Source organism: Syngnathoides biaculeatus, chromosome 22 (assembly GCF_019802595.1).
Source record: "Syngnathoides biaculeatus isolate LvHL_M chromosome 22, ASM1980259v1, whole genome shotgun sequence".
Classification (NCBI taxonomy): domain Eukaryota; kingdom Metazoa; phylum Chordata; class Actinopteri; order Syngnathiformes; family Syngnathidae; genus Syngnathoides; species Syngnathoides biaculeatus.
This window is the reverse complement of record NC_084661.1, coordinates 9,197,338-9,222,637: the sequence shown is the minus strand read 5'-3', so window position 1 is coordinate 9,222,637 and position 25,300 is coordinate 9,197,338. Positions and strand designations below refer to the sequence as shown.

General features: G+C 41.8%; 1 protein-coding gene across 2 annotated transcripts in view; it reads left to right on the top strand.

Annotated features, from left to right (window-relative positions):
* trrap (transformation/transcription domain-associated protein) overlaps positions 1–17,646 on the top strand; it is a 74,168-nt gene extending 56,522 nt beyond the window's left edge. For both annotated transcript variants that reach the window (XM_061810095.1, XM_061810094.1), the window contains exons 64-72: positions 1,612–1,702; positions 2,675–2,880; positions 3,973–4,234; positions 7,632–7,857; positions 7,941–8,158; positions 9,409–9,593; positions 9,947–10,150; positions 13,097–13,291; positions 16,297–17,646. In XM_061810095.1, the coding sequence (XP_061666079.1) occupies positions 1,612–1,702; positions 2,675–2,880; positions 3,973–4,234; positions 7,632–7,857; positions 7,941–8,158; positions 9,409–9,593; positions 9,947–10,150; positions 13,097–13,291; positions 16,297–16,581 (1,872 nt within the window). In that variant the 3' untranslated portion in view covers positions 16,582–17,646. The remainder of the gene's footprint in view (positions 1–1,611; positions 1,703–2,674; positions 2,881–3,972; positions 4,235–7,631; positions 7,858–7,940; positions 8,159–9,408; positions 9,594–9,946; positions 10,151–13,096; positions 13,292–16,296) is intronic.
* Positions 17,647–25,300: the final 7,654 nt, after the last annotated feature.

The following is a 25,300-nucleotide window of genomic DNA, read 5'->3' as shown; positions in this document are numbered from 1 at the left end:
CCATGCTTGTGCAGAGCCAAATATAGAATCCTACTTTTTTGGGAAATAGCTTGTGGAAAAACACTCATTAGTCCTCTTTTCATCTCCCATATACCCGAAGTCCAAAACAAGCTGCTTATTATTTAATTTTATAACATAAACTACAGGCAACTTTGTCATCGTTCACAGTCTATTGTCAGTCATTTCTTTTTCTCATAATACATCAATCATAGATGAGTCATTTTAGAATCTGTACAATATGCAGTCTGTACTCATACGTGTAATTGTTGTTATGTTAGGGATTGATATATGACTTATTCTGTTCCAGATAAGACAGTGGTGGATTCTGTTCTGTATTGCTTCTTGTCTGTGTTTATTTATGAGTCATTTCATTTCCAAATCATCTTACCTGGAGCTCAAATCACTCTTGTGCAGTTCAATTCAAAAGTAGCTTTTAGATTTTTTTGGGGCAATTTTGCTTATTTTTAATGGGGCTGGTCTTATTAACCCCCCCCCCCCCCACACACACACACACCCTTTTTTTTTTTCTTTTTTAACACCCTTATGCGGACACACACACTACAGAAAAAACAATGAACAATGACATTATTCACAATTCACGGTTCACAGTTTTCCTTTTAGCGTGTTTTCCCCTTCTGGGATTTCTTGCTCCATTTCTGGTCTTACCAAAAAACCTTTGAAAGCATTTTTGTCACTGAAAGTTTTGCGCCCGAGCATGTAATTCCAATGAAGTAATCGAATTTTTTTTTAATTTACAGATAATGTGGAATATAACTTTTTCCTTTCAGAAAATGCCCCATTTGTCAAATACAATCCTAAATAAACATTATGGGTTCCACAATTTAAGAAAAATTGAGCCATCAAACTGCAGGTACGAGTGATGTCAAAAGTTCCCAACGTCGATCTGTCCATACTTTTGCAACCTATAAATGTCCATATTGTTGGCAATGGCATCCAAGGCTCAATGTGAAAGTAATTCCACTCGTGATCTTTGTTTCTTTGCAAGAATTAAAGTTGCCAAGCGTGTTTTTGAAAACTAGTCATTATTGGAGTTGGGGAAGTCACTAATTTAGCAACACACCTTTTGAAAAGTACCATCCCTGTTCATAGCTATATTTTTGCACAGCAGAGGGGATGAGCTCTAAACAATGCATGCCGGTAAAAACATTATTTTAACTACATTAGAATTAATAGGTGTCATCCATTGGCATCAATCACTCAAACCTTTTAACCAAACACCTCTTTTATCCTGGCTTCATGTGTTTAGCTTCTCCAATGTTGTCAGTGACTCTGAATGAAAAGGTCAGTTTCATCATCACTAGCATTCAGTTTTGCATCTCAACCCCCCTGACGCATAGCTTCAAACACTCGCTCTGTTACACCAGAGGTTGCTTGCCGTGTCAGTGTGATCTCTCGCTTGACACACACACACACACACACACACACACACACACACACACACACACACAAGCACAGTATCTTTGGACCAGTATCTCACACTCTCTCGCATCTCCTGCCTTTGCCATCTCTGTGTGCCTCGCCCTGTCTCCTTTGCTGTCCCAAGGGAGGAGTCTTTGAAATGTAATATCTGACCCTCTTTTTATCCGCCAGGTGGGACGCGTTTACCCCCAGGCTGTCTACTTCCCAATTCGTACCCTTTACTTGACACTCAAGATCGAGCAAAGGGAGCGCTACAAAAGTGGTAAGAACACGGATTTTTTTATATTGATACCATATTGAACAATGTCGCGTGAAGACAGTGGTACCTCAACTTACGAATAACCCTGCTGAAGAGCTCTTCAAGATTGGTCTTTTTTTTTGTCTCGAGTTGCGGGGGAAAATGTGATTCATGATGCTGTACAGTGCCAGCATACTTTTCAGTTTTAGAGCGAGTGAACAATTCTTCAAAAAAGAGGCAAAGTCCTTGCCTAAGATGTTTATTACCATTGTCAGTTGACATTTAAACATAAAATGAAGAAAATTACACATTTGTCACACAAAAGTATGCTACTTTAATACTAACACACAATGCTAAACACTGTAGACGGGCGAACCAAACTGGCATCGATGGCATGGTGTTATAGCGCTTTAAACAACTCATATTTGCGCACAAATATTGCAACAACCTATGTATACACATAGTGCAACAATACTTACAGGTATATTTTCTTATCCTCTGCAAACTAGTATTACCGCAGCTTAATGAGTTCTTGTGACATGCATATTTAGTATTATACAGTAGAATGGTATTTTCCTTATTAAAAATATTACAGAAATTGCTGTTTTATGGGGACTGAAACAGATTCATGAAATTTCTCTACATTTCAAAGGGAAGAGATGATTTGAGATTGATGGTTACACGTTACAGGACTCACTGGCTTTGGTGTAGGTAGCGTGGGATCGATTTCCACTCAGTGATGGTGTCGATATCTGCCCTGCGACTGACTAGCGAGCAGTTAAGGGTGTAGTCCATCTTTCGCCCAAAGCTGCCTGGGATAGGCTCTGTCTCTCCTGTGACCCTTGTGAGGATAAGCGACTTGGATAATGGCTGGATGAGTTATGAGTTACAAACATGGTCACAGAATGAATTTAACTTCTAGGTCGAGACGCCACTTTATGTATCAATGAACAGATTCCCTAGATTTGTCTTTAATACTAAATGCTTGTCCCTTAGATGCATCTGGACAACAGCAGCCTGCTTCAGTGGGGTCCCAGTCGCACTCAGGGGCCTCCGACCCAGGGCCCATCAGGGCCACAGCCCCGATGTGGCGCTGCAGCCGAATCATGCACATGCAGCGTGAGCTCCACCCCACCCTCCTCTCCTCCCTGGAGGGAATCGTGGACCAGATGGTGTGGTTCAGAGAGAACTGGCATGAGGAGGTGAGAACAAAATTCTGTATATGTGAAAAAATAATACAGTTGACTTGATCCTCTTCTCAATCTGTGCCAATTTGCGAACCCAAGTTGGTGCACCCAACCTGGATGTCCACACGTACCCAGTCCAGTTCTCGTCTTTCAGTTCTTCCTGTTATTTTACAAGGGGATAGGTGGCTTTGATTTAAGACAGAGGTGGGCCACTGCTGCACCCTGTTCACAGATGAACCGTTTATCGTGTAGGTTCTCTCCCAGTTGCACCTACAAAACAGATAAAATCACATTTTAGCAGTGTAAGCATGACCATATGTGGTCTAATATTTGTTATATCCTAACCAGGATAGACCATTCTCCAAATGCACGTGGTCCGATGTGACAGTATGAGCGCTCCCCCGTGTTGAAAAGTTTCCTTGTGATTAATGCGTATGTTACTAACAGGGGATCCCTGGGTACGTAGCAGACACTTACTGGGAAGTCCCCCGGTCTCATAGTTCCCCTGCTTCTACATAGCTAACATACGTTATATCCTAACCCTAACCAAACCTTAAAACAAAAGTTGATAAAAAGATATACACATACATGTACATTCGCTGTGTTCTTCTTTCTGAGACATCCATGGCGAACATGAACACTCGGTGAAAAGTTGTCGAATGGCACATGTTGAAGCATGGATGGGGATCTTTCAGCCTGGCCGGAAGTTTACAAAATATACGTGCATGCGCATTAATCACAAGGAGACTTTTCAGCACTGGGAGCGCTCAGACTGTCACACTGGTCATGGATAGTGGAATCCATACTGTGAGCAAGTATCACTTCTGGAGTGAAAGAGGCAGGAGGAGGAGATTTAAAGAAGAAGGCTGATGAATAGATGTGATGAACATGTGAGACAGGGCATGTGATTTGGAGGCACAAGTTTCATCGTGTTGGTTGGTTTGGGAAACTGCAGCAGCTGCAGGCACTGTCCTGGGTTTATTGGGCACAATAGAGAAGCGCTATCATCCCTCAACTTGTTTCTTGCTTTTAGAGTGTTATTACTGATGTATTGTTTTTTTTTCTAGGTTATTTGTGTATAATCACTGAATGCTTTTATCAATGCAGGTTTTGAGGCAGCTCCAACAGGGCCTGGCTAAGTGCTACTCTGTGGCCTTTGAGAAAAGTGGCGCAGTGTCCGATGCCAAGATCACACCACACACGCTCAACTTTGTCAAGAAACTAGTCAGCACCTTTGGCGTCGGCTTGGAGAATGTTTCCAATGTGTCCACCATGTTCTCCAGTGCTGCCTCAGAGTCGCTGGCCCGTCGTGCACAGGCCACAGCCCAGGACCCTGTCTTCCAGAAAATGAAGGGCCAGTTCACGACCGGTTAGTGAAATACTGTCATTTCTCTTCTTGAGATGTGGACATGGATACATTTGTACATATATGAAGAGGCACAGTGTGTGTGACAATCGTAAAATGTACACAGTTTACACGATGCATTTTCAAGCAATTCATTGATTGCAAAGTTGTGAGGTTTGCATTCCACTGAGAGATGGAAAAAATGGAAAGTGCACATGCCTTTTGTTCTTGCACTGTCTGACCTGAGTCACTGGTGGTATAGTGATACATTGTTGTTGGTTTAATTCCTACTCACTGACTGTCTGAGTATGATTTATTGTCTTTCAATATCTCCCAAAGAATGATTGGTGACCATTCCAGGGTTTAGTCAGCCTTTTGCCCAGAGTCAGCCTGGATATGCTTAAGCTCTCCGGGGCCCTCAATAGGATAAGCAGCATGGAAAAAGAATGGATGCATAGATGGAAAGTCTGACTTATGTTTGCAAGATGCACAAAACTGAAAAATAATTGGAATTTTCAAGTCAATATAAATTATTATAATGTATTGCCTCAGTAAAGGAGTAGTTTCTGGGCTATGTGAGCTTAACTCGGTGTCTACTGCAACATTTCCTACTCTGGCCCCTAGAAACATCTAACTCACAGTTCTTGATTTTTCTTATTAGAGTGAAAATCTACAGTTTGAAACCTCAACCAAGAATAGGAAATGACTTAAGATTATCCTTGTCCATTGGACTTTCTTTCAAAACATTCATTTTAGTGTTGTCATCATGTGAAGCTGTGCAAACATTACAAATTGCATCTAATGTGACATGTTGTTTATGGAGATTATTATAGGTGTCAATTTTTTTTCCCGTGTGATCCTTTTCACGTGAAGAATGGCAAAATAAGGAAACAAGGTGCCAATTTATTTAAGTGCGTTTTGACACATGTTCAGGCAAACAATCCCTCCAGTTTTAAACAAGTGCCAGAAGTCAGTGTTAAAATAAACCTCGTTGTAAATGCTTTTCACTCCTGCTTTCACTCCAGGCTGACTGCATGTGCATGTCAGCTCAACTCAGTCCAGTCTTATTTTCCATACACTCCAGTCTTCTCTCCTTTGCTGACCGTAAAAGCGTCCAACAGAGCAATTGTTTGAATAGTGAGTGAAAGAAGAGAATCATGACCAGAAAGATCAATAAATCATTTTGAGGATAATATGAAAGTGATAAATACAATATACAGTGACAACAAATGGAAAACTATGAAAATGTGGCTCTGGAAGGGATCAAGATGGTAGGTGCGATGCCATTAGCGTGCAAAAACATGGCGGCGACACCCAGACCGACTGAATGAACAACACAAACAATGATGTGCGATGCTCGCAGCGAGCGCCGTGGTGATAAATCTCACCAGATGTTGCAGTGCCAGCTGTGCTCACGCAGCCAGACATCATCAAGGGTCCTGCCTCACAGCGAGCCCATCCACCATTGCTACACAGCTGTCCCCACGGCAAAGTGTGAGCATGGCCGACCGCGACCCAAGCCGCACAAGCCTTCGCCAAAGCGGAACAAAAAGGGTTTACAGAGCGGCTGTGGAGCCAAGCTCCCATTCCCTGTACCGTGCTAGTGGCTCACTTGCTTTCACAGGGTTTGTGGGCTGGAAAATATGGGTTTATGTGAGCATATATAACATCTGGCAGCAGGGAGGCATTCAAATCCAATTATGGCAAATGCTATTTGCATGAGTTGCTGTTTTAGTCGTGGATCTGTTCGGAAGACGTTTTTCTGGGAGGCTAAAATTGCATAATATTTCTGTTTATTGAAGTTCTGTGTGTTCTGCCGTGCAAATGTCTTTTCGGATTGGATACGCGTTTAGTCGCATATTGGTTTAGCACCTGGTAGTGACAGCCCTCTTAACATTAATATCTCTTGGATTCTATGAAAATTGAATTTCTCTCCAGGAATTGATTGTCACCCATCACTCTGTCTCTCAGGTTTAGCAACGTCTATATGAGCTGTAGCTTGCTGCTTGAAAGCAGAATACAATCCAGCCCCTCCCCATACTGTGACATGTCCATCCACCTTGTAGCAGTTATTGAATATAGCATATATGGTGCAATAAATGTTCTGCTGTACAGCGCTTCGCTGCTGTTTGGTGTCAGGCGGGCAGATGGAACTGAGCGCCAGAATTGGCTTAAGAAGATGGGTCATAGAGCAGGCTGTCCAGCTTTCTTCCCCCTGGCATTCTGTGAGCCTTTTGTTGATTCTGCTGTTTGTCAGAGGAGTCTTCAATTGTCGGGACTGCAATTCTAGGTTTTTATCTGGTCGAGAATGAATATTTACTGTATTGCTTTGTGGCTTCAAAGGGTATCTCTTTTTCTATTTGGGAGGGTTATACTCCTTTAAGGTGTTAAATTGTTGACAGGTAGCAATTTCTCTGGACCGTTTGTTTTACCGCCGCTAGTAGTATAGGTGAATTGCAGGCAGATGGACACCAAAATAGGGTCACTACAAAAAGAACAATGTTTTTTTGTTTCTTATTTTTCTAAAGGGCTCCTTTAAAAAAAATAGGTGCTGTCACTGTGGGAAAGATTGAACTGTTTTTGCAATAGCACAGCATTGCAGATTTCATTGATTTGTTATAACTCTAACCCTGAAATAGGAGCTATAGCTGTGCACGTGCAGTGTACGTGATCACTTGATATTCACAAGAGCTTTGCACACTCCCCTCCTTCCCTTATTGTTGCTGATTACAGCTCAACCAAACATCCTGGCTGCACTGTTATTTGAAACAACAGTTTAATACTTAGACATTTTTATTCTTATTTTTACTGATTTAATAATGTCTCAGCCTCCTAAAGGAGATTTTAAGCCAATGAAGCAGCTAGTCCTACTTGTGCTGCCCACCAGGCAACATGTGATTTTTTTTTTTTTTTTTTTTTTTTTTTTTCCCCCCTCCCCTCAAGGGGCTTTACACGAGAGACAAGGCCAGGAATGAAATACAATATTTGTGCAGTCACCATCCTCCCTGAGGACCTCACTGTAACAAACACTTGTTTAAGTCCATATCACTGATGAAGTAAAAAGTAAATAAACAAAGAAATTGAAACCAATGAACAGTAAGGTTACATTTTTAAATAACTTTTTTGAGTTTTGGCCTTGCATTTTTACTAAATACTCGTGACGTATACAGGAAAGGATCATGGTCACACATGCACTAGCACACATGTGAGCTGCCCACTCCTCTTCCAGCCTTGTAGTGTTGGCAACTGAGATCAGCTCCAGTGGAGCACTCTGGAAGGGTTGCATTTCTCAAGGTCACTGATGTGTTATTGCTCGGAATTCAGTATCACTTAGCATCTTGGTAAAAACTTGGTTGTTGTGTATTCCTTCTTTTTTTTCACCTCAAGTAATTTCTTATTGTTTGTCTTCCCCTCCCACCAGACTTTGATTTTAGCGTGCCCGGCTCCATGAAACTTCACAATCTAATTTCCAAACTCAAGAAGTGGATTAAGATCCTGGAGGCTAAGACCAAGCAACTTCCAAAGTTCTTCCTGATTGAGGAGAAGTGCCGCTTCCTCAGCAACTTCTCTGCGCAAACTGCTGAGGTGGAGATCCCGGGGGAGTTCCTCATGCCCAAGCCAACACACTACTACATCAAGATTGCCAGGTGAGAGACGGTGGAAATTGCACTGTAGTAGCTATTGTTTAACTTGTGTGATTTTGTGCTCTGTTTCTGGTTCCTCTTTTTAGATTCATGCCTAGAGTCGAGATTGTTCAGAAGCACAATACTGCAGCACGACGCCTTTACATTCGGGGCCACAATGGCAAGATCTACCCCTACTTAGTGATGAATGACGCCTGCCTGACCGAGTCTCGACGCGAGGAGAGGGTTCTGCAGCTCCTGCGACTTCTCAACCCCTGTCTGGAGAAGAGAAAAGAAACCACCAAAAGACACCTCTTCTTCACTGGTAGAAACACAGAAAAAGCACACAGTTCTCATACATTTGGCAGATTTAAAGTGAAATTTGAAATCTAAGATTTCAGTTTACCCTATCTTCAAACCTCTTTGGCTTTCAAGTGAAGATTTTGCTTTATTGTCAATGTTCCGCTATCCGGGGAGCATTGCATTGTCTATTCTAAGCTACTCTTTTCAGCAAAATTGAGCAATTTAATTTTTCAATTAGCTCATAATTTTTTTTCGGTGTATATTTGTTGAAACGCTTGTTGACGTGTAGTTCTGCTAGCTTAATGCTAACATACAAATGAAAATGCCACAGCCTGGCTGACAAATATTAGCACCACTATTGAAAACCTTTTTAAACCTTCAGCCAACTGTTAATTTAACACAAATGCGGCAGTAATACAAAGAGAACATCCAACAATGCTCAGAGACATATTTTCTCTGTGCTCTTTTGAAACTACTTGATATGTTTGAGTTTGAAAATGTTTACATTTACTTTACGTTGGTGACTGTCTGCTGCTTCTTGACTTCCTCAATGGACTTTACCTATCTCACACTTCTGGTAGTCAACCAAAAGGGTTGTACACTAAAGGGGGCAGCACAATACCCAATATATCTGGCTTTTGTGGATTTTTTTTAATTGTTTCAGTAGGTGCATTGTCTATAGAGGTTAGAGAATTGTACGGTAAATGTGATTACAGTACAAAAAAACTGAAACTAACCTTTGGCAATCAGGAACACTGCACTCCACTCATAAAATCACGTGACTCATTTCTTTTTCTGTCCGTTTCTGCCTCTTAACGCACCTCACACAATTTCAGTTCCCTCTTAAAATCACAATGTCCTCCCGCATGATTCCCCTGTGGTTTGTCTCCACCGAGATGCTTGTCCACTCTCCATTTGTGCACTTGATTTGTTTTTTGTTTAAGGGGCGAGTAAGGATATGGAATTCAACAGTCTATTCCAAGCCAATTCCTAAAATATTCTATGGCCAGTGTTGTTTTGAATTGGTTAGGCAGTAGATGTAAATGTTTGGGTTTTCTTTGTCTGTGGCTCAACCCACTGTCTTCTTTAATTGGCCGTGCTTGGTTTAGACACATGGCATGCTCTCAGGTCTAAAATATTTCAGTTGCCTGATTATATTGCATTTTAACTGATACCATTGACTTGTCAGTGACAAAGTTTACAGTTTGCCACTAGTTACCTCATCTTCTTCCTCTGAACCTCATCTTTATCACACCACCTCTTTTTTTCTAGTCCCGAGAGTGGTAGCGGTCTCTCCTCAGATGCGGCTGGTGGAGGACAACCCTTCGTCTCTGTCACTGGTCGAAATCTACAAACAACGTTGTGCCAAGAAGGGTATCGAGCATGACAACCCCATTTCCAGATATTACGATCGTCTGGCAACAGTGCAAGCCAGAGGCACACAGGCCAGCCACCAGGTGTGGAGGACATTAGAATTCTGCTTTACGGACAAATTGAAATAATTGAATTTGCAATGACTTGGGCCAAGCTCCTCTGCCTCCTTCTTCTTTTTTCTTCTTTTTAATCAAGGCGTTTTGAACAGTTCTTTACTTCAAAAAAATTTTTAGGTGGTTTTGTGCTGCTCAGAATGGCAAGGAATCACTATTGTGGTGCATCAAGCAACTCATTCAAATACTTTTGCGCAAACACTGTACATCCTGTAAAATATAATTCAGCTTGGTGGTCTCATGCACCTGTCATAGTTATATGAACACTGCTTGGAGGGAAAGGTAACCTTTGTTTCATCAGTACATCTCCCCATGGTCACCAGGTCCTACGAGACATCCTAAAGGAGGTCCAGGGCAACATGGTGCCGCGCAGCATGCTGAAGGAGTGGGCCCTCCACACCTTTCCCAATGCTACTGACTACTGGACCTTCCGGAAAATGTTCACCATCCAGCTGGCCCTCATAGGCCTGGCTGAGTTTATGCTGCACCTGAATCGGCTCAACCCAGAGATGCTCCAAATAGCTCAGGTAAGTAAAGTATCTGTGTGTGTGTGTGTGCGTGTGTATATAACGCCCCAATTTTAATTTGAGAATCTTTATCAATGTTCCGCATGATTGACTCTGCACTCGCCTTCCAATGACCTCGTTTTTTGTCAATGTTAAAATGTTTGTTTGGGAATTGAACACACTAGAGCTTTTTTTGAAAAATATTCACTGGAGTGATCAGAAAAGATGACCAAAATGCTAATTTGCCATCACTGACTCTGCTTTTGTAAGCTATCTCTTGTTTATTCGTAGCTATGTTGTCAATTAAAACTATAGAAGGTGCAAAAAAATGTCCATGCAAATAAACATGAATTGATCAATAAAACGGATTAGTCACCGAGCTGTAAGTGTAGGTAGGCACTACCATAAATGTCAGACTTTTTTCAAGGACATAAAGACTCTATGCAGCTTAATTTAATATACTGGCACATATAAATGCATTGAGATCACCATTACCTACACTATATCTGTCGTTATGACTCATCCTTCTCTACTGTGACATTCACATTAACGTGTGTCAGTCAAGCAGCTGCTGTAAATGCGACAGATGTTTTGACAGAACATTATATGCAGTCCCCCTCTGCTCCAACAATCCAAGATGTTTCAATTTGAAGAGGCTGCATTTGTGTGTGAGCGCATCTGCGTCTCTGTCCCCGCTCGGGGTCCTCAGACAGCGTTTTCAAAGTCATTAAAGATGATTGTGTCAGTCAGCCGCCCCTCCCCTCTGATCCTAATCGCCCTTTGCTGACAGGCGTTCCTCCGGGCAGCTAAGCATCCGTATTAAGCCCCCACTCTGCCTGTTCAATTCTGCAGATCCCATTAGACACAGGAGGATTACGGTGCAGAGAGTGCGTGTACGTACACACGCACACCAAGCTGCAGAACGCAAGGAGAGGACATCACCACCACATATTTGTGTCCCACCCTGCTTCAATAGATTCTTCTTACTAACTACCATAGGGCCTTACGTAGCCCAGTCAGGCTTTGTGGAGTCCTGTGTTTCGCATAAACAATCAAATTTTGTCATCGGGGCTAATCTTGCATTTTTGCAGTACTCGTGGTTAGTATTATACCTCCTGAGGAGCTCTTCCAAATTCCTTGTATAATTGTCATTGTCTTTCACTCAATAAATATTTTTCACAATAACAATAGCTATTATTTCCCATGTGTGCACTTGCACTGTTGCACCAAGTAAAGAGCATCCCAAAAGTATTCAAAGCAATTCACTCTTTCCACATTTTATCATGTTACACACCTGACCAGCCTGGGCCACAAATAGCGAAAATCTGCAGATAACTGACACACATTATAATTCTATTGGACTTTTTTTTTTTTTTTTAATCCCGAAATTCTTGAATAAGTGGGATAAACCTCCATTTAGTATTTTCAGTTGCTTTCCCCTAAAAATGAAAAGAACAAGAAATTGGGGATACTTCTCAAAGGTGCTTATGTGCCAAGCTTATGGTGATATTCAAAATCCTTGTGACTGTAGTTGCCGCTAGAAGTGTACTGACAAAGTACTGCCCAAATCCTGTGAATAATACATTTGTCAAAATATAATGGCTATAATTACCGTAATTTCCGTCCTACAGAGTGCACCTGATTATAAGCCTCACCCAGTACATTTTTAAAGGAAATACCATTTTGTAAATGCATAAGCTACACCTGTGTAAAAGCCGCAAGTGCCCGCATTGAAACAGGAGATATTTACAAAGAAAGACGGTACACAGAAATAGTTTTCAAACTTTTAATATCTTACCTTAGCTTCACATAGCGACAGCACGGTACCACGAACAGGGCTGGTAAAAAAAAAACAACCATACCAGTAAAAAAAAAAACTGCCACGGCAGCTCCACAGTAGAAACACGGTAGCGCAGCACATAACAGGGCTGGTTAAAAAAAACATACCTACATCACTAAGATGCGGCAGTAACACACCAGCAACACGCTAGCACAGCGCCAACGGTAGCGGAGAGCTAACAAGCCCGGTTAAAAAAAAAAAACATACCAGTAAAAGTCACTTCCTTGGCACATATATTCCACCGGTCCCACTCTTACCTTCCCCGCTTGAGTGCCCCCTTGCGGCCGTTAGTAAAAAAATGTACAAATTAACCACATCACCACATAAGCCGCAGGGTTGAAAGCGTGTGAAAAAAGTTGTGGCTTATAGACCGGAAATTACGGTATTAAATCACTTTTTTTCTTTCCTCCACTTTATTTTGGAGCTTTGTGTGTAAAATAAAATAAAAAAAAACATGAAAAGAAAACTTGAATCCAATTTAAAATAAGGCTGTCACATGACAAAAATGTGGAAAAGGTCAACCGCTATTGACTACTTATCGGGTGTAGTTTAAATCATTTCCCAGCATCCCCCTTTAATGAAGCTGGTCAATAGCACGCTGATTCAGCCTTCTGAGTAGTGTCTGCAGGCCGATCAGACCCAGGCGAGTTACTGGTGCCTCTGCCCACAGCTCCGAGCCTCGCCACGGGGTGCTGGAGGAGCAGACGGCAGCAGCAGAGGGGGAAGGGGGTGGCGAGATGGGAGGAGAGGGGTGAGCGCCATAAAGCTGTCAGAGCTACTCACCCTTTCATATGAGGGAGCTTATCACAACCAAAATGGCCGCTTTTGTAGAGGTCTTCTTGCCCATAAAGGTAGGCCTAATGAAAACTGGTGGTGTATATATTTAAGTCAGGCAGGGAGTGAGAGGGAGGAGAGTTAAATGAGGATTATAGATGTTCAGCTGCAGATAGTTTGACGTGTTGCTGTGTCTGAGAGGACAGATCAATACAAGCTTGTTTTGTCGCCCGCCCTTTCCTAAAGTGTTCTATCAGCTCCTGTGCACTCTCAAGGTTAATGCACAACTCAATCAACATCAACCTTTGGTTTCGTAACACCGCTGACACTTTGTTCCCTGTCCACGCTCACAGGACACCGGCAAGCTCAACGTCTCCTACTTCCGGTTCGACATTAATGACGCCACGGGCGACCTTGACGCCAATCGACCAGTTCCTTTCCGCCTGACGCCCAACATCTCAGAGTTTCTGACCACAATCGGGGTCTCGGGTCCGCTCACCGCCTCCATGATCGCTGTGGCACGGTGCTTCGCTCAGCCCAACTTTAAGGTAGAGCTCTTTGGAGTCATCTAACTAGAATTGTCATTGCGTGTGTGTGTGTGTGTGTGTGTGTGTGTGTGTGTGGTGTGTGTGTGTGTGTGTGTGTGTGTGTGTGTGCATGTGTGTACAGGTGTTTTGGGGTTTGTGTGTGGATAATGTGCAGTTCTGTATTTACCTGTGTATGCTCTTGGTGTTTTTGTATGCTTCTGAATTTATTTGTGTATTTTTGTATAACATTTTGTGTACATCAGTGTGTCTGTGAGCGAGTGCATTTGTTTCTTCATTTTTGTTTACTCTTGTATACATTTGTTGTTGTGTACAAGTGTATGTGTTTTTGTAAGTCATATTTGTACAAGTGTTTTTCTGTATACCTAGATGTGCATTTTTCTTTTGTTTGTTTATATTGTGTGTTATGTATGTTTGCGTACATGTGTGGTGTGCATTTGTGCATGTGTGTTGTTGTGCATCTCTGTGTTTGGTCATATTCAGTATATATGCATTTATGAGATTGTTTGCACATGAAGAGTGATCACTTGTGCCCTATTATGTTTGTATATTATTTGCCGCTTATCCTCACAAGGGTCATGGGGAGTGCTGGAGCCTATCCCAGCTGTCAACGGGCAGGAGGCGGGGTACACTCTGAACTGGTTGGCAGCCAATCGCAGGGCACATCGAGACAAACAGCCACACTCACAATCACACCGAGAGGCAATTTAGAGTGTCCAATGAATGTTGCATGTTTTTGGGATGTGGGAGGAAGTAATCTAAATGTTGATCTTGATGTCGTAGATCAACTGCAGACGTTCTCTTCATGTGTTGCTGTTTCTATTTTCTGCTTATCACGGTTGGCCGAATGCCTATGTGCAGCACCTTTTGAATCTTGACAAAATGTTTGTTTTAAACAAAGGCACTGCAATGAATAAGCAGCAGGCTGTGCGTTTTAGTCCACATAACCCAGCGGGGTGGTAACGACGGCCATGTGGAGTATTTGGTAAAGCTGCAGAGCGAGCGGCGGGGCTTCACACGCTAATGCAGAAGCTTGTAGACTCCTCAAGGCTGCCGTGGCCTCCTGTCTCCAGGGAGCAGCGCCAACGTGTGACAGTCATTTGGAAAAACCGGCGAGATAAACAAGCCTTAGCAACCGTGCGGAAGCAACGCATCATATAAGGGAACAGTGTGCAGACTATGTACCTAGTTAGCTGATGATGACTGGTATTGTGGTCCTATGGTGGTTTAGCTGGTTGTGTATTTCAAATCATTGTCGCCATAATGAGCTGCTAACGGCAGACGCAGCTTTCCACACTGAGGAAACAGGCACACCCTTGTTTGGAGTCTGCTTTGTGTTTGTTGACATGGGCTTTATATAAACTTTGAAAAAAAAAAAAAATCAATCTTAAACACACAGCTGAGGAAAACAGTTCACTCCAGATTGCCGTATACTGCCCATATAAACAGCATTCCTAGACACATAATGATAACTTTGAGATAAACCCGGACTGTTATCGAATTAGCTTGGAATCTCATAAGCGGCAATAATGTGGCAGCTGCCAGCCGCATTCACGGTTAAGACCAAAATTATTCATACCTTCTTTTTTGGGGGGCCGCATTTGTCAGAGGGAAAGATTGACTGTAAATGACACAAGTTTGAGTGATGTGTGAAGAATAGTCACCATTTTTATTATTTATAAAACCCTTCATATCTGGTAATTGCAAGTTATATTGGAAAATGAGTACTGTAATTCCCAACCTACATAGCACACCTGGTTATAAGCCTCTCCCAGTACATTTGTAAGGGAAATACAATTTGGTACATATATACACTACAACACGGCAGTAACTCGCTAGCGCAGCGCTAGCAGTGCCGAACCGGTAAAAGTCACTTCTTCGGCACATATATTCGGTCTCACTCTTAGCTTTTCCCACTCCAGTGCCCCCTTTCGGCCCTTAGAAAAAATGCGCAAATTAGCCGCATCACTGCATAAACCGCAGGGTTGAAAGCGTGTGAAAAAAGTTGTGGCTTGTAGCCCGGAAAATACAGTATCTGTTTCCCTGCAAGCAAGCAAGATTTCTGACTTTGGGGCTGTTTTTCTGCAAAGGAACCTGAATGACTGAGCCGTGTAAAGGAAAGAATGAATGGGGGCATGTCCATGAGCTGCAAATCCTCACAAGGGTCGCGGGAGTGCCGGAGCCTATCCCAGGTATCATCTGGCAGGAGGCGGGGTACACCCTGAACTGGTTGCCAGCCAATCACAGTGCAGTTGGAGGCAGAAAACAGCTACATTAACAATCACACCTAGGGACAATTTACAGTCCCCAATTAATGCGTGACATTTATTTCTTGTTGTCATGGTAATGAGTGTATCGGGTCGCGTTTGACTTGACAAAGACTCTTTTTTATTGAAATATACTGTACACGACAGCGACTGGAGTACATGTCTTTTGCGGAGCAGATTGAGGAATTATGACATTAAAATGCTAATTATCGGTCGATAATGTTCAACACCAAGGGGGGAGATTAACAATATTCCATTTTAGAAATACGGCAGTGACATGACAAAATGTTAAAAAACAGCGGTGCTTTCCGGACCCTCTGTACTATCTCTGATTCACTACATCCTGGAGAGGGTGTCTGGAAGACTGTCAAGGCATTCTGAAAATATGCCGTCGAGTCAAAAACCTGCGTCTCAGCCGCAGGTCGTGGGTCTTCCAAACAGGAACAAGATCCAAAACACACAGTTAAAACCACCAAAGAATGTCTAAGAACAAACCACTGAACTATTCTGAGGCCTCGTATGAAGCCTCTAAACAGTGATTGAAAAGGATATAAATACTACAGTATGCACTGTATGTGGTAGTGTTTATTTCTTTTTCAATTTTTTTTTTTTTTTTTTTACACAAAACTGGTTTTATTTGGCGTTTTTTTCTTTTAAGAGGAAAATTTATTTGATAAAAGACGGACGTCCCAGAGTGTGTTTTCCCAAAGCCGAGGGTCCAATGTCTTTGTTTTGTGCCAGGTGGACGGCATCCTGAAGGCGGTGCTGCGCGACGAAATCATCGCTTGGCACAAGAAGACCCAGGAGGACACGTCCATGCCCCTGTCCCCGGCCGGCCAGCCGGAAAACATGGACTCCCAGCAGCTGGTCTCGCTGGTCCAGAAGGCCGTCACCGCCATCATGACCCGCCTGCACAACCTGGCTCAGTTCGAGGGAGGCGAGAGTAAAGTCAACACTTTGGTGGCTGCGGCAAACAGCCTCGACAATTTGTGCCGCATGGACCCCGCGTGGCATCCGTGGCTCTAAAGAAGATGCGCCCGTCACATTTGAGGATCTATTCAATATCCTTTATGTACACACTAGTGAATTATGGATTAGTGCACTCTTTGTCCTTACAAGTGACTAGTGTTCAGCCCACTAATAGAACAGCTAGGGCCACTAGTAGAATCTTACTAGGAACATTCTTTCCCCGCCCAAGTACTTTTTAACATTTTAGTCAGACAACTATTATGTAAGTAAGACAAAGCTACTAGTGCGCATTTTGGTGCTATTCGTAAGGCCCAGGAGGGTACAAGTGTCTCACACATACTTACTAGTTAAGTCTTGTTGTGTTACTAGTGCATCATGGAAGGTTTACAACTGCTAAGAGGTATCAGTATCGGGCCAATACCAGCTTTATTTCAGGGTATCGGGTACTTGTGGAACCTGCCATTATCAGCCCCTGATACTTTATGTAAAATAAATGGACATCATGTACTCTTGGGCAGTACTTGGCGCTACTCTGCAGAATCATAATGTCCATCAGAAGGTAAGAAAGGTCTTTGTTCACAATTGTCTGTCCTTGCGTTCATTATTTTGTATAAAGAGCCTGAGAAGTATCCGTACTTTGCATTAGTGAGTACTCAAGTAACTACTCGCACTGAAAAAAGTGTCTTCATACACTGATACTCGTAAGGTTTGATTGCGTATTAGTCGGCCAAAAATGACATTTGTTGGGGGGGGGGGTGTTACTAGTAAGTCGCTGAATTGTCTCACTCGTGAGGATATATGAGGGGGATATGAAGGCTCAAATGATTTTGTATACCGTTTGGTTGTATCAAAACTTCTTACATTGTTATCATGAGCGTGTTATCAGAAGCTGGATTACACTTTGTATGATCATTCAAGTTGTATTTATTTTTGTAAACTAAATGTTTATTACGGATCAAGAATTACATTGTTACAAAACATTGTGGATCTTTTTTTTTTATTATGCGGTATTGTTCAGATCTTTCATTATTTTATGTCTAGCTTTTATTTTTGTTACAGAAGCCCATCGCTGCTCTTATACATAAGCATTTTGTTCTAATAAAATGCTCTTTTTTGGTACAACTCTCTTCTCCTGCTCCACCTTTTTCCCCCCCTTTCCCCTCCCTAACCGTCCTAAATACTTAGTGAGCGTCAACTGTGCCCATCATAATGATCAAACCTCGCAATTAATTTTTTTTCCCGTAGTTCCTTGAAGTTGGTTATAAAAGAGCAATAAGAAGCGGTAAACGCCATCTGTGCCCGACTGTCCCGCATCACTTTGTCAGCGTCATAATCGCCCTGAAGGACACACTCCTGGATGTTATTGTGCCCATAACTCACAGTGTGAAACGACTGCACACGACGCGGCCCCCAACATTTAGGAAGTTGATTGCCGTCATCCCGCTGCCAGTCGACTGTTATGGAGCGGCGGTGTTGCTCTCGCGTCAGGCTACAATAACCTTGGGGGTCCTTCTTCCCCCCCCCGGTTAAAAGTCCTGTCGGAGTGTGTCGAGGCGTTTCCTCTCCTCCCATGCTGCTTGATGAATGCTCGCCTTTAGATTTCTCAGTGGGCCGCCTTCACTTGACTTACGTACACTGTCAGGCGGCCCCGCCTGCGTCCATTAACGCAACTCATATCTCCCGCACGCTCTTGTACGACACACACACTCGCATCCTTTTGCCTGAACAAATTTATCCCAGCTAACGTTACCTCGGATCCCCTTGGTAGCCATTCATAAAAAAATGATAACCATCTCTCTTAAAAAGCTGTTTACTGGGCAGAATGTTTAACATAACATTTTTGATATTCAGTCACTGCCTCCTCAAATTAAAAAAAAAAAACAATGTTAAAAGCACTGGTGGGCTGTGGATTTGCGACCGGGGGGGGTTACCAACATAATCCATCAACACTATAAAAGAATGCAATAGCATGCAACTCTGCGACAGATCGTGGATATGTCTACACACCCCTGGTCAAATCTAATTTTTTTTGTGACATGAAAATTAAGACGAACATAAATACTAAAAGCCTTTCTACCATTAACTAGAAAAAAATAGAAATGCACGGTAATCAGGTTGTATAAATATGCACACCCTCAAACTTAGACAACAGCATAATATGTTGCAACACCTTTGGGCTCCATCATAGGAGTCTCCTAGTAAATGGACATATGTTGATGTGTCAATATTTTCAGATTTTTTTTTTCCTAACCTCACATACAGTGAAGAAAATAAGTATTTGAACACCCTGCTAGATTGCAAGTTCTCCCACTTAAAAATCATTGAGGAGTCTGAAATTTTCATTGTAGGTGCACGTCCACTGTGAGATCATCTAAAAAGAAAAATCCAGAAATTATAATGTATGATTTTTTTTAACAATTTATTTGTGTGATACAGCTGCAAATAAATATTTGAACACCTGTCTATCAGCTAGAATTCTGATCCTAAAAGTCCTGTTAGTCTGCCTTTTTGAAGTCCACCTCCACTCCATGTACAGTATTATCCTGAATCAGATTCACCTTTGTGAAGTCGTTAGCGGCATAAAGACACCGGTCCATCTCATACAATTAGTCAGACTCAAACTTGTAACATGGCCAAGACCAAAGAGCTGTCTAAAGACACCAGAGACAAAATTGGACAACTCCACACAGCTGGAAAGGGCTACGGACAAATTGCCAAGCAGCTTGGTGAAAAAAGGTCCACTGTTGGAGCAATCATTAGAAAATCAAAGAAGCTAAACATGACGGTCAATCTCAATCGGAGTGGAGCCCCGTGCAAGATATCACCTCGTGGGGTCTCAATGATCCTTAGAAAGGTGAGGAATCAGTCCAGGACTACACGACAGGACTTGGTCAATGACCTGAAAAGAGCTTGGACCACTGTTTCCAAGGTGACTGTTGGTAATACACTAAGACGTCATGGTTTGAAATCATGTATGGCACAGAATGTTCCCCCGATTAAACCAGCACATGTCAAGGCCCGTCTTAAGTTTGCCAATGACCATTTGGATGATACAGAGAAGTCATGGGAGAAAGTTTTGTGGTCAGATGAGACCAAAATGGAACCGTGTTTGGGGGAAGACAAATGACGAGTTCTATCCCAAGAACACCATCCCCACTGTGAAGCACGGGGGTGGTAGCATCATGCTTTGGGGGTGTTTTTCTGCACATGGGACAGGACGACTGCACTGTATTAAGGTTGGATGACCACAGCCATGTATTGTGAGATTTTGGGGAACATTGAAGATGGGTCGTGGCTGGGTCTTTCAACATGACAATGACCCAAAGCACACAGCCAGGAAAACCAAGGAGTGGCTCCGTAAGAACCAAATCAAAGTTCTAGTTTGGCCTAGCCAGTCTCCAGACCTTAACCCAATAGAAAATCTTTGGAGGGAGCTGAAACTCCGTGTTTCTCAGCGACAGCCCAGAAACCTGTCTGATCTAGAGAAGATCTGTGTGGAGGAGTGGGCCAAAATCCCTCCTGCTGTGTGTGCAAACCTGGTGAACAACTACAGGAAACGTTTGACCTCTGTAATTGCAAAAAAAGCCTACTGTACCAAATATTAACATTGGTTTTCTCAGGCGTTCAAATACTTATTTGCAGTTGTATCACACAAATAAATCGTGAAAAAATCATACATTGTGATTTCTGGATTTTTCTTTTTAGATCATCTTTCTCACATGCACCTATGATGAAAATTTCAGAAACCTCCATGAGTTCTAAGTGGGAGAACTTGCAATACAGCAGAGTGTTCAAATGCTCATTTTCTTCACTGTATACTAAGACTGCGACAGTGTAGGAAAATAATGATGACTATGCAAAATATTGAGACTTAGAGATTTTTAAAATTTTTTTTTAAAAACATTGTGATTTCTGGATTTTTCTTTTTAGATTATCTCTCTCTCAGTGGACATGCACCTACGATAAAAATTTCCGACCCCTCCATGATTTCTCAGTGGGAGAACTTGCAATATAGCAAAGTGTTCAAATACTTATTTTCTTCACTGTAATGTAGAATTTTCCATAATTCCCTCCACTTTGAATATGCCCCCAGTTCTCGCTGAAGCAAAACAACCCCAAACCACAATGTTGCTCCCACCATACTTCACAAAGGTATTTTTTGTTCTTTCTTTTTTAGTGTTGGGTTTGTTTAACTTTGGTTTCATCAAACTATAACACACATTTTCAATTGAATTTATTTAAAAATGACACATTTTCCCATTTAAGACCCCTTTAGCCAGGACATGTGAAAAAGACGAGCGATTGTTGTCACATGCCAAACAGCCAGAACTTGCCAGAAATCGCTGCTGGTACTTCAGTGGTGCTGTCCGTCTCAAGGCAGCGTAGCTGACGAGCCTTCTTTGATATTTGCTTTTTTTTTCATTTGTTATTATAATGTTGATAATCAATGAGATGATACACGCACACACCCTATGGATTAAGTTTTGACTGCAGTATTCTGAGAGGAGAAATAATTTGACAGCCTTTCAAGAGAGAGGCAAAAACAGCTCCCCGGATTGTGCAAGCGAACTTTATTGAACACAATGACCGCTTGGTGTAAGTGAAACGAAAGCTTGGATGTCACCATCTCACTCACCCCCCCCCCCCCCCCACGTCCTCTTTATAGTGAGAAAAGGGTTGAGGTGATTGATGCGCTCCAGTGGGAGTGGAGCCCGTGGAGGCACCGGATCAGCACAGAGCCGATATCTCAGAGGACAAACACAAATAGATTGCAAATAGCCATCTCTCCCCTCCAGTGATGTCCATCCCAGAGGACAAGCGGTAAATGGGTGAGGAGGGGGCTCCCTCGCTGCTTTAAACAGTAAAACATCATAATATCAACGTGGGTAATTTGCATATGCATGACAGCAACGACACCGTCAAAGTCTCCTCTCCTGTGTTTAGCAGATGCCTGTTATTCTTAATTATTTAAATGTAGGATTTGGCAAAATATGATGGTGACAAAACCACGGCCCGTGGGCCCGATCTGGGCTGCCATATATTTTTTGGTGGCCCACTAGAGCAAATAAAGTGACCAAAATTTTTTCTTAGAAGATCTGTAGCAAATTGTAATATTTGTACTTTTTCCTGATAACTATAATTTTTTACAAAATCCCATAAATTGAAGATTTCAGCAGAACTGCTCACTTCCACGGGTTTTTCGAGACACAAGTTGACATTCAGACATTTTTTTTTTGCTTTAACCTTTATTTAATTTAATGTAATATTGGCGACATGAGAACTATTTTCTAAAATTGGTTAGTAAAAATGTATTTCATTCATTTATCACACTCAATAATTGTTGAGTTGATTGTGATTGCGAATAATATAACATCTAGCAACAATTTAGCATTTTTATTTATTTATATGAACATGGAGAAATACTGATTAGTTTAAATTGCGGATAAAATTTCACGTTATAATTTTATGCCCCCATCCCTACACACACACTGGTTACCCAGCCCATCTGTCAGGCCCCTTTACAGAACAACGCTCGTTTTGGTGCAGCCCAAATGACGAAAAAGACGTCCAGAAGAAGTGAAGAGAGCGCCATCAAGCCGCTAATCCCCCTTTTCTACAATTCCATTATCTGACTTCTCTTCAGTTGTCACCGCCCGCATTCGATGGTTTATTATCTCATTGTTTCAGGCCTTGTTGCACAGCGGGTGAGCGCGCGCAATTCTTCTTGGTGTCCTCGTGTAAACAAACAGTATTAATCAAATGACAACGATGTGTTTATCTCCGTTCTCGGAAGCGGCCCATCTCATATCTAACAGCGGAAGATTTGTTTTGTGGCTCTGCGACGGAGTCCCATTAGTACTTTTAATGACGTTTTCACTCCAAGGAGTGCAGCTCATTGGCTTTGTGTCTCAAATCTGCTATTCCATTTTTTAATTGCCTGAGTGGGATGCGGCAATCAAAGTCACGTTATGTGTCAGCGGCAGTGACACGGTGGCACGTAGCAGCTCTCGCTGGAAATAAGTACAATTTATTCTCCAGCCTTTTAAATGGGTACAGACTGCAACAGAAAGTTCTATAAATGTATATTAACATGGCGGCAGAACATTTGATTCTCCACTCAAGTCTATTATACTCGAAGAAACTAGCTTCTTGGAATAGATAGAGCAATTGTTTCCAAATTATCTTTATTAAAATTAATTAAACTGAACTCAGTCTCCAATTAAAAACACACTTGTTTTTATATGTGCTTGTGAGACAGATGCAATTTGAACATATTTTATGAGGCTATTGTCGCAAAGGTACTGCACAGAGTCTCCGGACTACAATCGTTTCATATCACAACCGATAAAATGTACAGTATTGTTAAATTTCTTTAACGTGTCCTAGGATTGGACGGCGGACAATTCAGGTTGCACCCCACCTCTGGTCCAAAATCACCCGCGATAAGCCAATGTTTACCCAATCAGGATCGAAAAAAGAACCGATAAGCCAGGGGTGTCAAACTCATTTTTCTTCCGGGCCAAATTGTTGTTCCGGTTTCCCACAGAGGGTCGTTATGACTGTGGAACAAAAATATTTAATCATCTCATCATATTTACATCATCAATTTATAAACTAGTTTTGGAATCAGAAATTAAGGGTCATGTGTTTTCCAGCTATTCACCTTTGGTAACACAAAATGTTTGTAATATCTCAACTCTATCTTTTATGATATATGACAATTTGAAATTTTGGTCCGGATTTTTACAAGAATCATGGAAATTCACACTCTAGAGCTGGCTTCGTGGGCCACATAAAATCGTGTAGCGGGCCAGATCCGGCCCCCTGGCCTTCAGTTTGACACCTGTGCAATAAGCAATCGGAATAACGGAATCGGAATGGCTAAAGTCTTATCGATTCCCACCCCGTTGCACGCAGCACCCTTATTTTGTAACTATTGAAGCATCCAAAAGCAATTTGTTCTAAAGTTCCTCGCGTATACTTCTGTCGACTGCTGCCGTTTGGCAGCGTCAGCTGTGTTAAAGGATGGAGGAGAACCGCGCTATTAATTATGGAGGCCACTTTGTGCTGAACGTTGAGCTGACATGGCGCGAAAAGTTAGGGAGCATAAACTGTCACTTATGTGCATTTTATATTGTTTAGGCGGGAGGCATATGCTCGCTGCAAGCGCCATTAAATTTAAATGTCTTCGTTATCGTCGTGTTGTTGATGAAGTCCTAAAATAGAATGACAGGTGAAGTCGGAGCACAGTTTTATGCGTTGTACTTCCAATTATTATAATTACTGTCCTCCCATCTTTTATTCGATACCTGTTGCAGTCGCGCCTTCATTTTAAATGATCAGGGGAGTATTAGTCATAATGGATATTAGTCAAGCTCCCACATTTTTGGAAAATTAAATTAACTATGTACATGCAAACTCCAAATTATGGACCATAACAATGATAGATTTTAGCAAGTGTACATCAACATGATTTAGTACACAAGTTGCCTATGTAGTGTTTAACAAATGTGCTGTATTTCGAATTTCTGAACAGTTTTTAAGCAATTGATAAGTCACGATGACAGGTGACAACCAACTGCACATTTAATGGAATGAAACTTGCAAATCATAAATGTAAATATTTTTTCTTTGACGATCCGATTGTTTCTGACAAAATTTGGTTGAAAAAAACACAAAAACAAAATTAACAATGATGACCATGTGGACGGAAATTTCAGGGACACATAAATCTGAAAACAGAATAGACATGATCAAAGTCATTTGTTTTCTCAAAAAAAAAAAGTGTAATTCTTTTAACCCACTGATCTAAAAAATAATAAAATAAAAAAAGACTGTAAAGCGGATACACATCGAGCGGGATGTCGATTGGTTGAAGCCAGTTGGCCGCAATCTTGGTACTCCCAAAACATGTGGAGGACATGGTTTACAGGTTGGGTTATGGTGGGTTTTTCTCAAAGTTTGGCATGTAGAATTAAAACTAATCGTGTGAGCTTGACATTTTTTCATTTCTGATAACATGAAGGGTTTTTAATTTGACATTTTTTGTCGTAAAACATTACATTTTAAGTCAATCAGAAGGACTCGTAATGGGAAAATACATGCTAAACGCATTGTTCATTTGTTGTCTCTGCTACGTCCTATTTCAGAAAGAAAATTTTAACTTGTTTCCCCGATTTTAAAATCTAATTCAATTTTCAGAGTTCTGCATTGTGAAATTCATCAAAAATTTCACAGAAAATGTGTTTTCTTGCTTATCCACCGATGAAGTTTGGGAAAATATTTACATCGCTTTTTTGCGAAAAACCGTCGGCCTATAAAGGTGAAGCAGAGAGTGAACAGTAAACAACAACCGTAAACTTTGTTCAAGTGAATTCAGCTCATCAGAAAATAAAAAATCCTTTACGGACAAACTTTAACAGTGTCAAAGTAAATCTTTTTAACTTACCTGTGCAATGTTTTCTCACAGCCGCGAAACTGACGATAAACACCGGCATGGTTGTTTTGGGAGTATCAAGATGGCAAATGGCGATTTCAGTTTTGGTGGCCAATGATCCATCCACTCTTTTTGTTTTCTAGATCAATGTTTTAAACACTAACGAGTGACCTATTATGCAAGTGTGCCCCCTTGTGGCTGTGAGTAGCATAGATACGATATCGGAGCGAGTCGACTGAACAGTTTAGGTGAATGCGTCCGTCATCCCTTTTTAGATTTGTTTTCCGTTAATTTCAGAACCAGTACCCAACATCCTACTAGTATAAACGCAGATACTGT